The following is an 18,856-nucleotide window of genomic DNA, read 5'->3' on the forward strand; positions in this document are numbered from 1 at the left end:
AGCATGATGGGTCGAGTTCAGTTGGTCAATACGGTGATTACGGGTCTTCTAGCTTATAGTTTTAATTTGTATAAATGGCCTGTTTCTCTTCTTAAGCAAGTTGAACAGTGGTGTCGAAATTTTATCTGGACTGGTGATATTCTGAAAAAAGGTATAGCTACTGTTAAATGGGATACGATTTGTTCTCCCCTTGAGAATGGAGGTTTGAAAATTATTAACCTTCACCATGAAAATAATGCTTATCTTCTTAAGCTTGCTTGGAACTTTGCTTATAGCAACAAGCCTTGGTCTCTGCTCTTGAAAGCTAGGGTCTTTAAATCAAAATATGAGTTTCGAATGGTTTATAGATCGTCATCTCTTTGGCCTGGAATTAAGCAGTTTTATTCTACTATACTTGATTATACTTCTTGGACTGTTGGTACAGGTTCTCTTATTAATTTTTGGAATGATAAATGGTGTGCTACTTCTTCTTTAGCAAATATTGCAGGATTATCTGATGGTGCTAGTATTCCGGATACAGTCTCTCAGTTTTGGACAGGTAGTGATTGGAGTATTCCATTGTCTTTACAGCAGATGCCTCATCTTTTTAGTCATATCATGGTTAGGGCGGTACAGGATATTCCTAATTGGATTCTAGACGAGTCTGGTCGTTTCACTCTTAAATCAGCTAGGACTTTTTTCTTGGATCCAGGGGTTTCTTGTGGTTGGGGTAAATTTATTTGGTCTTCATATATTCCGCCTTCCAAAACTCTTGTCCTTTGGAAAGTTTTTCATGGGCGGCTTCCTACAGATCAGCATATTCAAAATAAAGGTTTGCATATTTGTTCTATGTGTACGCTTTGTGAAAAGCACGAGGAATCTATTCAACATTTATTTTTTGAATGTGCTAATGCTTTGCGTATTTGGAGTTGGGTTCAACACATTTTTCCTACTTATCATTTCTCTAATAAGGATGATCTTCTTTCTTTTATTAAGAGTGATGGTAGTCCGTTGGTTAAATTAATTAAGCTAGCTGTGATAACTTTTTCTATTTGGATGATATGGCGTATGAGGAATTATGCTCGTTTTCAGGATAAGATTGAGGTTTCTAGGGCTATTTTGGTTATTAAAGACTTAACTTGTCTAGTGGGTAATTCGTCTAAAGCTTCAATGAAGAATGATATGTTTGATTTCAATGTGCTAAAGTTTTTTGGTATTAACACTCGTACTGGTAAAGTTCTACGTCCTCTTCCTGTTAGATGGGAGTTTCCTTCACCAGGCTGGGTAAAAATTAACACTGATGGGGCTGCTAGGGGATATCCTGGTCTTGCTACTTGCGGAGGTATTTTTCGTGGGAGTATGGGGGAATTTATTGGAGCTTTTTCTGCGTTTCTTGAAGTTCAGACTGCTTTGGTTGCTGAGTTTTATAGGGTTATACATGCTATGGAGGAAGCTCAAAAGATGGGGCTTACTAATGTCTGGCTGAAATGTGATTCTGCTTTGGTTTGTGCTGCGTTTACTGCTAGGACAAATGTTCCTTGGATGCTTTGTAATCGATGGAATGCTTGTCTTAATTACTGTGGGAAAATTAGGTTTACAGTTACTCATATTTTTCGTGAAGGAAATGCGTGTGCTGATAAGTTGGCTAATTTAGGATTTTTTCATAGAGAACCTTTTCTTTGGTATAATAGGCTTCCACCTTGTCTGTTCTTAGATTTCTTTATGAATAGGTATAGTCTACCTATGTATCGTTTTTGTTAACATATGGGTTTTGGTCTAGTCCCCTCGTATTTTTGTATTTTTTTTTCTTTTCTTTTTTCTTTTGTTTAATAATATATATATATTTTTTTCATGTGATGGTAAATGATTGTTGTTACTTGAGGTGTCAGCCTAGCTGAGATCTTAAGTGGCATAGTGATACCTAACATGAAAGCTTTTATTTAAAAAAAAAATTTCTAAGAGTGTTAGTTTTAAGGAACAAAAAATTGGATAATCGTGTATGGATCATGTTTGGATAATCAGCTTATTCAAACTTTGAGTCATTAACTCCTGAGGACATTGTCCCCGGACATGGTTTCTCACTAGCCAAAAAGTATATTTTGATATTTAATGTCTCATGTATGCAAATTTTTTGATATTTAATATTGGCACCGGACATGATCCATACACGATTATCCAATTTTTTGTTTCTTAAAACTAACACTCTTAGAAAGTTATGTATCAAATTAATTTTTAACATTACATAACTTACTACCCAATATATAAACAATAATTTTTTTTAAAAAATAAAAATAAAAATATGACGTGGCAGAAGTTGTGCCAAGTTAGCACCACTTCAGTATGACATGACAAAGTCGTGTAAAATTGGAACGATTTGTGCATATGAAGTCGTGCCGAATTGACACGACTTGCCTAAATTTGTAATTTTTTTAAACGAACTCCATTTTGATAAAAAGAAAAAAAAATAACATTATCATGGTCAAAAACCAAATTTTAATGTATACAAATTATGATGATATTTTAATTTTTGGAAATTATATATATTAATAACATGCTTCATTTTAATAGGATGAAACATCCCAAAATGTTCTTTATTTATTTTATTATTTTTTCTTTATTGATAAAAAGAATCTTTTGAACATTATAACCTAAATTAACGTAAAAATTATTTTAACGATATTGAATAGAAATAACCATAATAAGCACCTTCCATTCTGAAGCCTTCACCTTAAATTAATTAACATCGTCTGTGTGTAGTAAATGATAACCTAACCAGAAAAAAAAAATCAACAACACATCAAACAAGTGAGACATATATTTTTCACTTAAATACCTTTTGAATAAAATTTAAAATTCTTAATACAAGTAATCAAATTACCTTCACAAATTTGATTCTTTTTATCATAATTATTATAAAAAAATTATCCTCTCTAAGTATTTTTCTTACAGTTATTCTTTTAACTAACGGAATAATCTTAAGGTAGTGGTGGGTAGATACAGAACATTACAATGCGAATCCCCTCATGACCAACAGAACCATCCAAAACCTAATTCATAGACTTTCTTCGCCAGCTAAAGCTCAATCATTTACTTACATAGTCATTTCATAAATTCATTTCTCCTATTTCCCAAACCCGTTTAACATTGTTTTGTTCTTAAACAATTCAAGCCACTTGGCGTTCTAAGCATATATAAACCAACATGGATTTCTAATCACTCCATCCCTTCAAACACTCTTCTCTTGAGCTCTCATAGTTGGCTGGTATTTCCGAGTTGAACAAAATAAGAAATATTAGCAACTACTAGAGTTTAAGATGGGTTCCAAAACTCGCTCTTCCCTTGCTCTTTTCCTCACACTTAACATCCTCTTCTTTGCCCTTGTCTCTGCTTGTGGGACATGCCCTGACACTAAGCCTAGGCCAAAGCATAAGCCTGTGAAACCAAATCCTTCAGGTGGTTCCGGTGGTTCAGGTGGTTCCGGTGGTTCCGGTGGTTCAGGAGGCTCTGGAGGTTCAGGAGGCTCTGGTGGTTCAGGAGGGTCTGGTGGTTCAGGAGGGTCTGGTGGTTCAGGAGGCTCTAATGGTTCAGGAGGGTCTGGTGGTTCAGGAGGCTCGGGTGGTTCAGGAGGCTCTAATGGTTCAGGAGGGTCTGGTGGTTCAGGAGGCTCGGGTGGTTCTGGTGCCTTATGCCCCCGTGACGCACTCAAACTAGGAGTGTGTGCCAATGTGCTAAACGGGTTGGTGAACGTGACATTGGGTCAACCCCCAGTTAGCCCTTGCTGCACCCTCCTCAATGGTCTGGTTGACCTTGAAGCTGCAGTGTGCCTCTGCACTGCCCTAAGAGCAAACATTTTAGGCATCAACCTCAACCTTCCCATCTCACTCTCCTTGCTTCTCAACGTTTGCTCGAGGCAGGTCCCACGTGATTTCCAATGTGCCTAATCATGGCCTATCATACACAATTTGCTTCAATTCGTATTTGCTATTCGTGGCTTTGCTTTGCTTTGTGCTTTCTTATTCATCAAGGTGTGAGGTGTGATTCTTGTACGTGCATGGATGGTTAACTTCACGTTATTATGTTGCTGTAGTGTTTTGTTTTATCACGCCTAGTGCAATATTAAATAAATTCCCAATGCTTTCTTATGTAAAGCAAAAGAATCATGTATGTCTGTTATCTTTTATAAAATGAGAATGTTTCAAATAAATATACTTTTTAATTTGTCGATTTTGGTGAATGAGATGCAGTTGATCCGGAAAACTACTTTGCCCTTGTAACTTCTCTCCCATGAGGAGCAGCTAGAGGAATATGCAGAATCAAGAACAGAATCAAAACTAATGCAAAACGATCAAACGAACTGCAATTAGCCCGTGACTAATGTAATTTCACTCCACGTGCATGCACAGTTATTTTATTTTTTTGAAAAGGAAAACAACTGTGAATCATTAGAAATTTAAACCAAATCAATATGATTTTTTTTATCAGCTATCAAAAATAAATAAATGAGAACCAGTTCAGAGATGTTCTAACCCTTTACAAACACACATACAATTTAAACCAAATCAATATGATAGACTGATGCAGTTTACTAACGTCGTGGTTCAGTATTTGAATTTATATTTTGCCACTTATAGATTAAAATGGCGTCCTTCTATATGTATAAAAAAGGTCCATTTTCAAACATAATAATGGCAAGAGGACTACTTTAATCTATACAATAACGGTGGTGAAATCAGCACACATCATTGAACATCAGACTTCTTTCTAATTTTTATGGCTTCCATAAACATTTAAGATATTCCATGTCAAACTTTTGTGTTTTTTTTTTAATTCTTTTCTTATCTTATTTGATTTTTTTATTGTCACGAATTTAATTAAAGATTACTTTAGAAATCTAAAGTAATTATTAAATAGCAATCAAATTTAAAGACACAAATTAATTAAATATTATATTGGCTAAATTAGATATTATATTTTAGAGATTAAAAAATTATTGGTATCTATTATTAATAAAAAATTATAAAATAGTTTTTAAATTTGTATTCTAAATTATAATATTTTAGATTCTAGATTATTCTCTAAAAGATTAATAGAAACTAATTTAGAATATAAAGTAGTTAGTAACTAAAATCTTAGTAGCTAATGGTTAAATACCAATTTAGAAGCTACTTTATAAATTTGTAATTATAATAAAAATTACTTTAGATACCAATGATTTTTTTTAGTTTATAAGATGGTATCTAATTTAGTCAAGATAGTAACTAAGTATTTTTATTCTCTAAAATTAACTTCTATTTAATGGTTAGTGTTTTTTAGTTAATGTTAGATACCAATTTAAAAATTATTCTATAAATTTTTATTAACAATAAAAACTCTTTTAAATATCAATATATATATATATATATTATTTATAATGTCTAATTTAATTAATATAGTGATTAATTATTTTTTATTTATATTTTATTAACAATAAAAACTCTTTTAAATATCAATATATATATATATATTATTTATAATGTCTAATTTAATTAATATAGTGATTAATTATTTTTTATTTATAAATTAATTGATATTTAATATTTTTCTTGTAATATTTGGGTATATACACGGTAGGAAAATCATGAAATAGAAATCAATTTTTAGAGACAAAAAATAATTAGTTACTATAGTGACTAAATTAGAGATAATTTTAGAGACTAAAAAAGTTTTGGTTTCTAAATTAGTTTATATTATTGTTATATGGTTTCTAAATTGATGTCTAATTAACAATCAAAGTTTTTTTTTGCTACCAATTATTTAGATTCTAAATTTGGTATAAAAATCTTGGTTGCTAATTAGACACCAATTTAGAAACCAATTTTTTTTAGTCTTTAAAATTATCTCTAATTTAGTCACTATAACAACTAATTATTATTTTTTTCTAAAAATTAATTTTTATTTCATGATTGTCTTGTAGTGACATGTTATGTATACTTATTGTCTTCAATATATTTACTACAGGAAAAACATATAATTTGAACTATAACATCAAATAAGGAGTAAAATATATTTTTTATATTTTAAAAAATGAAGTTTTTTTATATTTCTTAAATTTAAACATTTTCTAAGGTTTCTCTAAAATATAAACATATTTTTTAGATCTTTACTAATTATAATAATAGATGAAAAACTTATCTGAATGATCCTCTTAACATAATGCTAATTATATATTTAATAAAAAAAATTAACTGCAAATTTTACGTGTTAAAGTTAACATTAATTTTTGGGTAAATTCCCTATCTAGCACCATTTAGACTTTTATTTCCCTAACTAGTGCCCTATTGTTTTTATTTCCCTATCTAGCACCCTTTTATTTTTCTATCTAGCACCCTTTTATTTTTTATTTCCCTATCTAGCACCATTTCAAAAATAAATAAATAAATAGTAATTTATTTATTTTTTTATAATTTTAATTTTGAATGCATTAAAAAATAAAATTTTTTAATGTTTAAAATAGTTAGAAATATAATTAATGAATAAAGAAATGAGTTTTTATAAAAAAAAATTAAAATGTTTAGTTTAAAATTTTTTTTTAAGAATGAAGATTTTGAATGTATTAAAAAATAAATATTTTTAATGTTTAAAATAGTTAGAAATATAATTAATGACTAAAGAAATGTGTTTTTACAAAAATAAAAATAAAAATAAAAATGTTTAGTTTAAAAATTATTTTTTTAAGAATGAATAAAATAAAAATTAAACCCTACAACAACATAAAAGTTGAATCTATAAACATAAATTACTATTTATTTTTATTATTATTGATGATGTAATCATGTTAATTTCAAGTAAAAAATACATGACATAATTACAAAAAAACCTAAGTCAATTAGTATTAATTAATAGTGGATACACAAGTAATACTGAAGTGTTTATCCTAACTGCAAAATCTTAAAAAAAAACTAATGCAAATGTTACACTTAATGCTTAAAAATGAGAAGCAAAAAATGAAAAAAAAGAGTTTAGAAAATAAAAACATCAACAATAAAAAAAAAAGAATGGTAGAAAAAAAAATAGTAACTAAAAACATAAAAGATATAAAATAAAGGCAAAACAAATTAAGATAAAGATAAAAGCTATAAAAAAAAATCCAAATAAGATAAATATAAGAGATATAAGACGATACTAAATAAGTATATGTTGATCATAAAAATAAAAATAAATGACAGATGATAATTCATTTAATATTTTCTTCAATGGTACATTAAAATCCAGTAATGTTGGGACATATTCTTTATGTGTGTTTTGGTGTTTGACAATATGAACATTTTTTTTTCGATCACGTTGTTCTTTAATGTCCATATCAATCTTTATTTAACTTTGTTTTTTATAATTATGTCCTGTATTTTTTACTTGAAATTAACATAATTACATCATCAATAATAATAAAAATAAATACTAATTTATGTTTATATATTGAACTTTTATGTTGTTGTAGGGTTTAATTTTTATTTTATTCATTTTTAAAAAAATAATTTTTAAACTAAACATTTTAATTTTTTTTTTAGTTTTGTAAAAACACATTTCTTTATTCATTAATTATATTTCTAATTATTTTAAACATTAAAATATTTATTTTTTAATACATTCAAAATTAAAATTATAAAAAAAAATTATTATTTTTTAATTTATTTTTGAAATGGTGCTAGTTAGGGAAATAAAAAATAAAATGGTGCTAGATAGAAAAATAAAAACAAAAGAGTGCTAAATAGAAAAATAAAAACAAAAAAGTTCTAATTAAAAAAATAAAAGTTCTAATTATCCTCAATTTTTCACATGTCGACGTTATTAAAACATTTTTGAAATTTAGTGGATGAAGACAATATTAGAAAGAAACAAAGTATTCAGGTTTCTCAAAGGCAAATAATCTGCAAACTTCGTTTTATATATATATATATATATATATATTATTAATTTGGTTGTTACGACTTTGTGCAGTCACGGATTTTTTTTAAAGAGAAAAGTTTTTTTCACCACCTTTATTAAATACATTTATTTAACAACTGTTTTTTTCAATAAAATATTATATAAAAATAAAATTGTAATTGGAATGTAGAAAGTGACATAGATTGTTAACACTGTCCTTTTTTAAGAGATAAAAAGAGGTGTGGCTTTTATAACTTTGTATCTCTAATTTTTTTAATATATATATATATATATATATTAAATTATATTATATTTTTTAAAATTTTATTTCAAACTTTGGCTCTTTATAAATAATTTTTTTTTTCGAATTTACAATCAAATTCCGCAATTTACTTAATGCAATTACTCCTCGAATTAAGAACATTCCAGTGACAAAACGCGTGGAAAACTTAGATGTGATCTTAACATTAATTCACAATCACAAATTAAGTCAATAATTACGGACTAGTTCACACAATTAATTTAGCAACCGTAAGGATATGATTAAATACAATTTTATCTTTATTGTCGTAATCTAAAGCACTATCAAATCCATCACGAGCCACAACCTTCCAAAACTTTCCTAAGCTAAACTTCTCATGTTCACACATGCCCATTTCAGTAACTTAATGTTACTATTCTTTTTATTTAACTGAATGCAAGTGTTTAATACTATCTCCATAAAAAAAAATTAAAAATTTGTTCACATTGGCTTGGACTAAAATATACTTATCTGATATTACTTCTATTTTTTCATAAAAAAATTATACAAGAAAATAAACTGTTATTGTCTTTTATAGAAAAAATATATATTTTGATAGAAGTTTCTTCATAATTGATGTTGCACTAGCATCAGTGAAATAATAGACGCTCTCGAGCGAAAAGTGTTCGCATGATTAACATTTAATTTGGTATTTCTAAGTTTTTTTTACAAGAGTTATTATGAGGTTTTAGTTTTCTTTTCTGCATTACAATATTTTTAAGTTGAATCTTATCAAATTGATACTTTAACTAATTAATATTTTATCTAATTATTAATATTTTAAGAGATTTTTCTATTTTTATAATTTAAAAAGTTTAAATTTTATATGATGTTAATATATTTTTTTATCAATAATAAAAATAAATTAAATTAAATGGATCATTTGGGTGATCCAATTTATATACAAAAATTTAGTTATATAATTTTGTTTATCGGTTAGTTATATAATTGTATTTCTACCAAAAACTTACCACAATAATAATATGTATATAACTCACATTAAAAAAAAAAAACCTTAGAGAATCCCACAGTAGAAAGGTTCTAATTATTTTGAAATATTGTGAATGAAAAAAAAAGAGGTTAAGAGGTAGATTTTGTAAAATCCCCAATTTTCAATCCTCAAAATACTTACAATATTTTATTACAAAAACATTATACTTTTTATAATGAATCTAAGATGTATATAAAAAAACAACTCAAATAAAAAAAAAAATCTTGAATACTTGAATCCATTACTTATAACTCCTATCTCCAGAGTGTAAAATACGATCATACAAGGTTTCTGAAAAAAAAAATAACATTCACGATAAAAAAAATAGGATAAGTTAACAGTTTTAAAACTTTCATTAAATATTTTAAATAAAAAAAATTAATTCACAAAAATTCTTTTTGAAAAAAAAAATAATTAACTACTATATTAACTATGTTAGATACTATTTTATAAACTTAAAAATTATTAGTTTCTAAAATATTTTTTATTATTAATAAAAAATTATAAATTAGTTTTTAGTTTGGTATTTAACATTAGTTATCAATATTTTAACTATTAACTATTTTTTAAATTCTAAATTAGTGACTATAAGGACTAATTTAGAATAATTAATACCTAAAACTTTGATAACTAATGTTAAATACATATTTAAAAATTAGTTTATAAATTTTTATTAATAATATAAATTACTTTAAATATCAATTTTTTTAATTTATAAATAATATATAAGTTAGTCAATATAATAATTAATTTTTATTCTTTTAAATTAATTTTTATTTAATAATTTATTTTGTAGTGTTAATTTATTAAAATTTGATATTTATATTAAATTAACATCAGTTTAATTGTTATTAATTTTTTTTAATATTTATTTAAATTAATACTAATCAATTAGTAGTAATATAATTTTTTAATATTATTTCTGTTCTGACCTTAAATTAATATTAATATTATTAACTGCGATTAGCTTATGCTAATCTAAGTTTATAAGAATAAAGTTTGTGAGAAATTATCCATTAAGTATTTATCAGAATTTTTAGGGTTTGTAATTATTAGTTTTAGTTAATAATATTATTACTTTTAGTCATAATAATATTTTTGTGAGATAATAATGACCTATGCTAAAAACAAATTTGTTTAAATTACAATAATTAAAATCAAATTTTCATATATAAGAAACAAAAACAAAATAAATACAATTACTATGGAAAAACACATATTTAAATCTTTTTAATAAATATTTTCCTTTGGCTATTAAGAAAATAATTCAGCATAAAAGAAATAAATAAAGACTTTAAGATTTAGGCACAATAAAGAAAAGAAAGAAGCATGAGTTCACGCTAATGTAATTGGGTTCTTGTTGTTTTTAATATTTGGAAGCATTACTGCAATCGTCATGGTTCAAATTACCAAAAAGAATTGAACAAACATCTCTTAACATAAATACGGCTTGATTAATGCTTGTGCTCATGTTCTTAGACGTGCTTATTTAATGATGCAGGACGCGTTTGGTTTGTTATTATGTATAAACAGGGGTTAGTGTTTAGGCATAGTGTATTACTCTGTTTCATGTACTTGTGTGTTTTGAATTTTTAGATTATTAAGAAACAATTGGAAATGTGATTCTTTTATGAAAATGCATTTTACATACAAACTTGTGTTTTCTCCTTTGTTAGATCATGATAAAAAAATTCCACATGCATGGAAATATGTTTAAAGTAAAACCATACGATTTCATATATGGAAAAAATAATCATGTAATTGCTTCCAAGCTAACATCCATTGATCAAAACATAGAGATAGATCGTAATTAAGTCAAACAGCTAATTAAGACGTTGATACCACGTGTTACAATCCCAAGCATAATTATTCTTAATTTTAGTTGCCAAAACAAAAATAGTGATGATTAAACTAAGTTACTCATTTTGATTCAAAAATCACACTCATATTTGTAATACAATATCTAGCTTTCGTTTATTTTTAACCCAAAGAGAATCTTTACAGGTAATGTATGTTTTGCTTACTTATTTAAGACGTATTTGGAATAGTTTTCTAAACCTGTTTTCTTAATGCCATAGTTTTTCCCACTCGTGCAAATACACATTGTATTACTTCATTATAATTGAGTTTTAAAGACAAATTTAAGGAAATATACGTTTTTAAAATTTATCTCAATAAACTTATCAAGCAAGCAAATGAAATTTCCTTTATAAGGATTTATTATATATTATATAAACTTATTTTCTTAAAAATGAATAAAACTGTTGTTTTTTTAAATACCTAGAATTATTTAATAAATAATAAACTAAGCCGATATGTACAAATTACCCATAATCATTTCTATTGCTTAACTCAAGTTTTTTTTAATTAAGTGTTTTAAAACACTACTTTTTCACTGAAAGAATACTGAAATTCGTATTGTTACCGTAATTAATAAAAGAAAACTATCAAGAATAAGATAATTTTTGTAAACATGTTTCATTTTAGCTTTTATGGAATATATGAGCTACTAGCTAATTTTTTTAATATACTATCATGATATCACCCTTGGCACTTCACTATATAAACCAAGCATCCACTCCAAATTACTTCCATCATCACAAACTCTCTTCTCCTAAGCATTAAGCTAACAATATTTAGCATTTGGTAGTGATTAGGAACATAGAAGGCAGTTTAAGATGGGTTTCAAAGCTTCTTCCTCCCTTGCTCTTCTCCTCACACTCAACCTCCTTTTCTTCTCACTTGTCTCTGCATGCGGTAGTTACTCATGCCCTGGTCCAAACCCAAAACCAAACCCAACACCCAGCCCCAATCCTAGTGGCTCGTGCCCCCGTGACGCACTCAAACTAGGTGTATGCGCCAATGTGCTAAACGGGTTGGTGAACGCCACTTTGGGTCAACCACCAGTTACCCCTTGCTGCACCCTTCTTGATGGCCTCGTTGATCTTGAGGCTGCAGTATGCCTCTGCACTGCCCTTAAAGCAAACATTTTGGGCATCAACCTCAACCTTCCCATCTCACTCTCCTTGCTTCTCAATGTTTGTTCAAGACAAGCCCCACGTGATTTCCAATGTGCTTGATCATAACATATATCATATCATCTTATATATGTACTTCTTAGTTGTTGTTTTCCTTTTCTTTTCTCTCAAATTCCATGGATTTCTGTGTGTGTGATTCTAATTCATTGTACGTGCATGAGGGTTAACTTCTCCACCCTCGTTATTGCTTTAATTTCATGCTTAGAGTGTTGCAATAAGTATAAAGTTCTTGATGCTGGCTCGTGTCAATCGTAGCTTGTGAACCAAAGATTGAGCTATGGTGTTACCTTATTTGTTTCAGACATGATTATATGACAATAATCCTTCTTAATTTATTTCTGTCTTTTCTTAATTTATTGAACTCAGTAACCTCCCCAACAAGATAAAACCAAATTCAGTAAAAGAATTAATTATCGGAAAGCAAATTGGCCATAACTTGGAAACATAAGAGTCTACGGCACTATTAATAACACACTGGGGGAAAGTTAATTGGAATGACCTACTTATCATATATATGATTGCATTTACTCGTAAAATAAATTATTGCATGTCTGAAACCATTGCTCAACTTGTATGTCGTTTTTCCCCTTGGACTTACATGTGAGGAATCAGAACACAAAACTACATATTCGGCACAAAAACAAGACAAATAAATAAACTACTTTATTACTTTATTCAATTATTGTTAAAAATAGATCGATGGGAGATCCAACATATGTAATTACTACGAGCTGAATTATTGTTTTGTAATAATTTGAGTTTCATCCATAAAAATATTGACACTGAAATATTCTATGCAATTATCAGTTGTTTCACTTTTTTTTTTTACAAATACAGGTAGCTCTCGAAAATACTATACAAAAGCGAATAACATTACCTCAACTTGTTCAAGAAATATTTCCTTCCAATTAATTGTCGGACTATGTTAAATATATAAAAAGGTTTAATTGTTTCCGACTAAATCAACCGAGTAGTAAATTTGAATGATTCTATTTACATTTTTTTTTAAATTCACAGGGAATTCTAAAAGTAATAATTAGTGAGTAAAAATATATTACGAAATATTTTTTTTAATATTTATTTAAACTTTTGTGCATTGTATTTGTTTCACATGAGTAAGAATTAAAATTGAACACCCAGCTTGGCCTTAGAGTAGTCAACTAGTTCATCCTGTCTTGTGTTGATAAAAAACTAGGGTATTTCTCAATCCCATCATTACTACATGACTATCAATCACCATGAAATTCTCAAACTAAGGTTTTCTATATTATTTAAGAAAATTTTGTTTTGAAAATTATACAATAAAGATATGTTAATAAATAACTATGATTTGATATAATATAATTATAATACTATTTTTTTAATAAAACATATTTTTTTCTTCAATTATAATTTTGTGTAAGATTATCATTCTATTATATTATTTATTAGGTAAGTTCAAAATTAGACTCCATGTTCGAATGACACATTTAATATAAGACTCATTAGATTTGAGACGTGACAAGAAGTTCATAAGTTGGTGATAAAAAGAAGTTATGAAAAAGCTTGTCAGACACCATCTATAAATATGTAAATACTCCCATGACAATTTCTGTCTGGAATGAATAATTTATACATCTTAGTTATCATTATTTTTAATAAATGATTTTCATTACATTGTGATGCAGATTAATTAAACCTGAATTCGGTTTGGTCATCGTTGCTTTCTTGTTTGGGCAATATTGTACATCTATGACAACTAGCTTTTTCAATTATGGGAGAACTATTTGTCCCGTGACATGCAACGTGGATAAAGTCGAAAAAAAAAAGAAAAAATGTCGGACTAGTGGATTTCCTTTTCCTTTCATGTCACAATTCATACAAAGCTAATGATTCCACACTACGGAAATCTAATTCCCAATGTTCGATCAATACCACCACAAAGAGTTTATGCAACAAATCACGTGAAAAATGAAAGCCTTTGCACTTGGTAAAAGTTCGACCACCGTTATATTTAAAAGTTAGGTGATAAATATTTTATTGTGTGTTATTAATAAAAAATAAAAAAATCAGTAATATACATAGGATTACTAGATAAACTCCAATCCATACATAAACCGTGAAACTGTCCACTGTTTAAATTTTTTCTAATTATTATGTTCATTTGGTTCCGGAAAATGACATTTTTAATTACGGATGTGATGATTTTTTTTTATCACGAATTAAAATAAAACTTTTGTTACCACAACCGTAATTATCCACATTTTCCTATTTTACTCTATTTTTATGATGATAAAAATATAACATACATATAAAAATAATTTTAAATAATTTGAAATTGAAAAACAAAAGATAGAGTAGAGAGTGATTAAAAGTGGAAGTTATTTTATTTTATATGTTAAATTTAGTGTAAAAATGTGTGAGAATACGTTCTCTTGGTCGGCTTAAAATAAGGGATTAATAGAAGAGTGAGAGAGTCATATAAAGAGTGTACATTAATATTAATTTAAAAAATTAAAAAATAAATTTATTTTATAAGTAATTCATATAAAATGACAAAATACTTCATTGTATTAATAGAAGAAGATATATTAAATAAGGGTAGAATCGAAAAAAAATTGTATACACCAAAAAATGATTATAATGAAGAACTTCTTTATATATAGGTATGAATATTAAAAAAAATTAAGTTTAATTCAATTTATAAAATTTATAAAGTTTAAAATTTACACTTAAAATTATGAAATGTTATAATTTTTTTATCGGTATGTGATTTTCAAACTATATTTCATCTTATGAATAAGAAATTAAAGAGAGTTAAATATTTAAAGGTGTTTGTGCTTGGGTGTTGATGAGATGTTTTTCCTCGTTACTTACTATGCTTTGATAAAAGCTTACTATTTTCTATCTTTGTTTTTGGTCTAGTATATCTACCGATGTATGTGATTAAAAATCTTAGGAAATACAGTATGAAACTGAAGTACAAAGACAATACTTGTAAAGAGCCTTCTCATTTCAATAGTCAGATTTATTAAGAGCTAAATATGTATATATAGACTAATATTTTTATAAGGGTGGCAAAAAATTCAAATTACAAAATTCAATCCAATAATTATCCAAATCCATATTAGTTTTGATCCATTTAAATGGATTTATTTCAAATCCAAAAATCCATATTTTTGGATTTTAAATCCAAAAATCCATATTTTTGGATTTTAAATCCAATCCATTTAATTGGATATGGATTAGATATGGATTGGATTATCCAATTTGTATTTTGGGTTGGATTTTGACTTGGCCCGATCCAGGTTGAGCCAAGACAATTCAGGCGCAGGTTGAGCAAAGTTGACCCAAGTCCACGTCGAGCTCAATGGGCCCGGACCGATGTCAAGCTGAGCGGGCCCGGATTGATGTCGAGCCAAGCCGGTCCAAGCCGATGTCGAGCCGAGGGGGCCAGGGCCGATATCTAGTCATTCGAGTTTGGGCCAATGTTGAGTCGTGCGAGCCCGGGTCGATGTCTAGTCGTGCGGGCTCGGGTTGATTTTAAGTCATTCAGGCCCAGGCCGATGTCGAGCCGCGCGAATCCAAATCGATGTCGAAGTGAGAGGGTCTGGTCGATGTCGAGACGATCGAGACCAGACCGATGTCGAGGCGAGCGGGCCCAGGCCGATTTCGAGGCGAGCGGGCCCGGGCAGATGTCGAGCTGACCGGGCCCGGGCCGATGTCACGCCGACAAGGCCCGTGCCGATGTCAAGCAAACTGGGCCCGGGTAGATGTCGAGTCGAGCGGCCCTGAGCCGATGTCAAGTCGAGCGGGCCTGGGCCATTGTCGAGTCGGGCGGGCCCGGGCTGATTTCAAGCTGACCGGACCCGGGCCGATGTCCAGTCAACTAGGCCCTGGTCGATGTCAAGTCGAGCGGGCCCGGGTCGATGTCGACTCGAGCGGGCCCAGGCCGATTTCGAGGCGAGCTAGACTGGACCGATTTCGAGGCGAGTAGGCCCGGACAGATGTCGAGACGATTGGGCCTGGGCCGATGTCGAGCCGACCAGGCCCGGGCCGATGTCAAGCAAACTGGGCTCGGTCAGATGTCGAGTCGAGCGGGCCCGGGCCGATTTCAATTGAGTGGGCCTGGGCCGATGTCGAGTTGAACGGGCCTGGGCCGATGTCGAGGCGAGCAAGCCCGGGCTGATGTCGAGGAGAGCGGACCCGGGCAGATGTCGAGCCGACCGGGCCCGGGCCGTTGTTGAGTCGACCGGGCCGGGGCCGTTGTTGAGTCGACCGGGCTCGGGCCAATGTCTAGCCGAGCGGACCCGGGCCAATGTCGAGTCGAGTGGGCCCGGGCCGATGTCGTGTCGAGGGGGCCCGGGTCGTTGTCGAGTCGAGGGGGCCCAGGTCGTTGTCGAGCCGAGCGTGCCTGGTCCAATGTCGAGTTGTGTGGACCCGGGTCGATGTCGAGGCGAGTGGGCCCGGGCCGATGTCGAGGCGAGCGGGCCTGGGCCACTGTCGAGTCGACCAGGCTCGGGCCGATTTTGAGCCGATCGGGCCCGGGCCGATGTCGAGCCGAGCATGCTTAAGCTGATGTCGAGCCGAACGGGCCCGAGCCGATGCCGATGGGCCCGGGCTGATGTCGAGTCATTCGGTCGAGGCTGATGTCCAGTTGTTCGGGCCTAGGATGATGTCGAGTCGTTCGGGCTGAGCCAATGTATAGTCGTTCGGGCCCGGGCCGATGTCGAGTCGTCCGGGTCGGGGTCGCTGTTGAGTTATCTGGGCCCAAGTCGATGTTGAGTCGTCCGGGCCCGGATCGATGTCGAGTCATCTGGGTCGGGGCCGATACAGAGCCGAGTTGGTCTGTGTTCAGGTTGAGTCGGCTTAGGCCCAGTTCGAGCCAAGTTAGTCTTTAATGTAATTGACAAAGTAGATTTAATATAATTAACAAAGTGGATTTAATTTAGATTCAATCCAAATTAAATAGATTTTTAAAAAATCCAAATATATTTGATTTAGTTAAAGTGGATATGGATTTTAAATCCAATCCACTTGGATCTAGATTGTATTTTCAAGGTTCTCAAAATCACAATAACTCCTTCTTTATGGATTGATTTTCTAATAGTGATTACAATTGTGGTTATTAGAATTTACTTATATATATATATATATATATATATATATATTATCAGTGGAGTAAGATTGTTTAAAACTACAGCTATTGAAAATCTCGTTAATCGTTTGTTACTCCATCACTTTATTCTGTTTTTTCTCGTATAAGGATTTAAAATATACAAATACAAGAATACTTAAAATAGCATGCAATGCACAGAAATTTAAAGACATCTCTATTCGAAGATCAATTAAGTAAACAAAATTAAAGTAAGTTTAGTTGGCAAAAGCAGCCACGAGCACTCTTTAAAACATGTAGAGGTCATGAACTCTCCCAATTGATAAAGTAAACCCTGTCAGTGCGTGTACGTGTTCTGAGATACAGGTGGAAGGAGAAAATAGATGAAGCACCATACGTGAATAACACATTGAACGGATTTTGTAGCAAAGAACTTAACTCGAATTCCCTAACTCATAACAGGAAATATTAAAGGTATGCGCACTATAATTAAAGCGTAAACCAGTTATAACATAAACCCTGAAACCCTAATAGAAAGAAAAAGACATTAATCTAGTAGTAACAAGCAGTAACTAACAAGAACTAGCCATGATAACGGTGCATGGAATGCTATGAAGTAGTGCATGCATACATGCAGTGGTTCAGTACAGAGGTGGACAAACAAAACCAGGAGGAGGAGTCTTCCCACAGGTGATCAAAACTTGAAGTGCAATAGGTAGGAAGATATTGAGCTTCAGAACCTTAGCCCTAATAACGGTGCAAAGACAAATTGCAGCTTCAAGGTCAAGCAACCCTTGTATAAAGGGACAGCACACATTCTCGACTGGCTTCCCTATTCCCACGTGGACCAATCCTCCAAGCACGTCCAAGCAAAGTCCCAATTTTAGGGCATCAATTGGGCAAGTCCGGTGCGGCGGCGAGTACGGCGGTGAGCTTGGTGGAGGGTAAATCACCACCGGCGGAGGCACCACTGGAGGGTTGATTATGATCGGCGGCAGAGGAGGGGACACTTTTGGGCGGCCTCCGCCGTGATGCGGTGGCTGCTTGGGTTGAGGTGGGGAGGTGCAGGGACCACATGCATATATTGGTGGCAAAACATTTAACATTGTTATTTTCAAGATGAAGAACATAGCTTTAGCTTTTAATTTTAGAGACATGATGACTTTGGGGTTCTAGATTCTTCTAATTGCTTTTGTATGTATTAGGTTTGATATTCCCGGATGCGTATATATAAGGAGTATATGATTTAATTAAATTAAGCTTTGTCTGAGAAAAAAAATTAACCTTGTGCTGGCGAGTATTACACGCGGCAGCATGAACATAGAACATTCATCCACGAAGGCTTCTTCTAAGTGACAGAGCGAAAGAGAGAGAGAGAGAGGTAATTGAAGTTTTTGGAGTTTTGTTTGGGATTTTGTAATTTCGAGAGTGACTCCGTGACTTGTTCAGTACAATCCGTGAGCTGAAACCTGTGTGCAGTCTCGCAGATTTCCATTGTATTTTCACATATTCGGCCTCTCTGATTTATATGACAGAGCTCTGAATATGTG

The 18,856-nt window shown here is 31.3% G+C and overlaps 3 protein-coding genes across 3 annotated transcripts; 2 read left to right on the forward strand and 1 right to left on the reverse strand.

Annotated features, from left to right (window-relative positions):
* Positions 1-3,181: 3,181 nt before the first annotated feature.
* On the forward strand, positions 3,182-4,197 carry LOC137808056 (14 kDa proline-rich protein DC2.15-like). The gene has a single exon (XM_068608963.1). It carries the CDS (start codon positions 3,294-3,296, stop codon positions 3,918-3,920), a length of 627 nt encoding a protein of 208 aa, XP_068465064.1. The 5' UTR covers positions 3,182-3,293; the 3' UTR covers positions 3,921-4,197.
* A 7,558-nt stretch (positions 4,198-11,755) lies between these two features.
* LOC137808057 (14 kDa proline-rich protein DC2.15-like) lies at positions 11,756-12,546 on the forward strand. The gene has a single exon (XM_068608964.1). It carries the CDS (start codon positions 11,852-11,854, stop codon positions 12,251-12,253), a length of 402 nt encoding a protein of 133 aa, XP_068465065.1. The 5' UTR covers positions 11,756-11,851; the 3' UTR covers positions 12,254-12,546.
* A 5,401-nt stretch (positions 12,547-17,947) lies between these two features.
* LOC137805665 (36.4 kDa proline-rich protein-like) lies at positions 17,948-18,412 on the reverse strand. Its single transcript, XM_068605604.1, has one exon. The coding sequence runs from the start codon at positions 18,410-18,412 to the stop codon at positions 17,948-17,950; it is 465 nt and encodes a 154-aa protein (XP_068461705.1).
* Between the last annotated feature and the right edge of the window lie 444 nt (positions 18,413-18,856).

This window comes from Phaseolus vulgaris, chromosome 3, assembly GCF_000499845.2.
Source record: "Phaseolus vulgaris cultivar G19833 chromosome 3, P. vulgaris v2.0, whole genome shotgun sequence".
Taxonomy (NCBI): domain Eukaryota; kingdom Viridiplantae; phylum Streptophyta; class Magnoliopsida; order Fabales; family Fabaceae; genus Phaseolus; species Phaseolus vulgaris.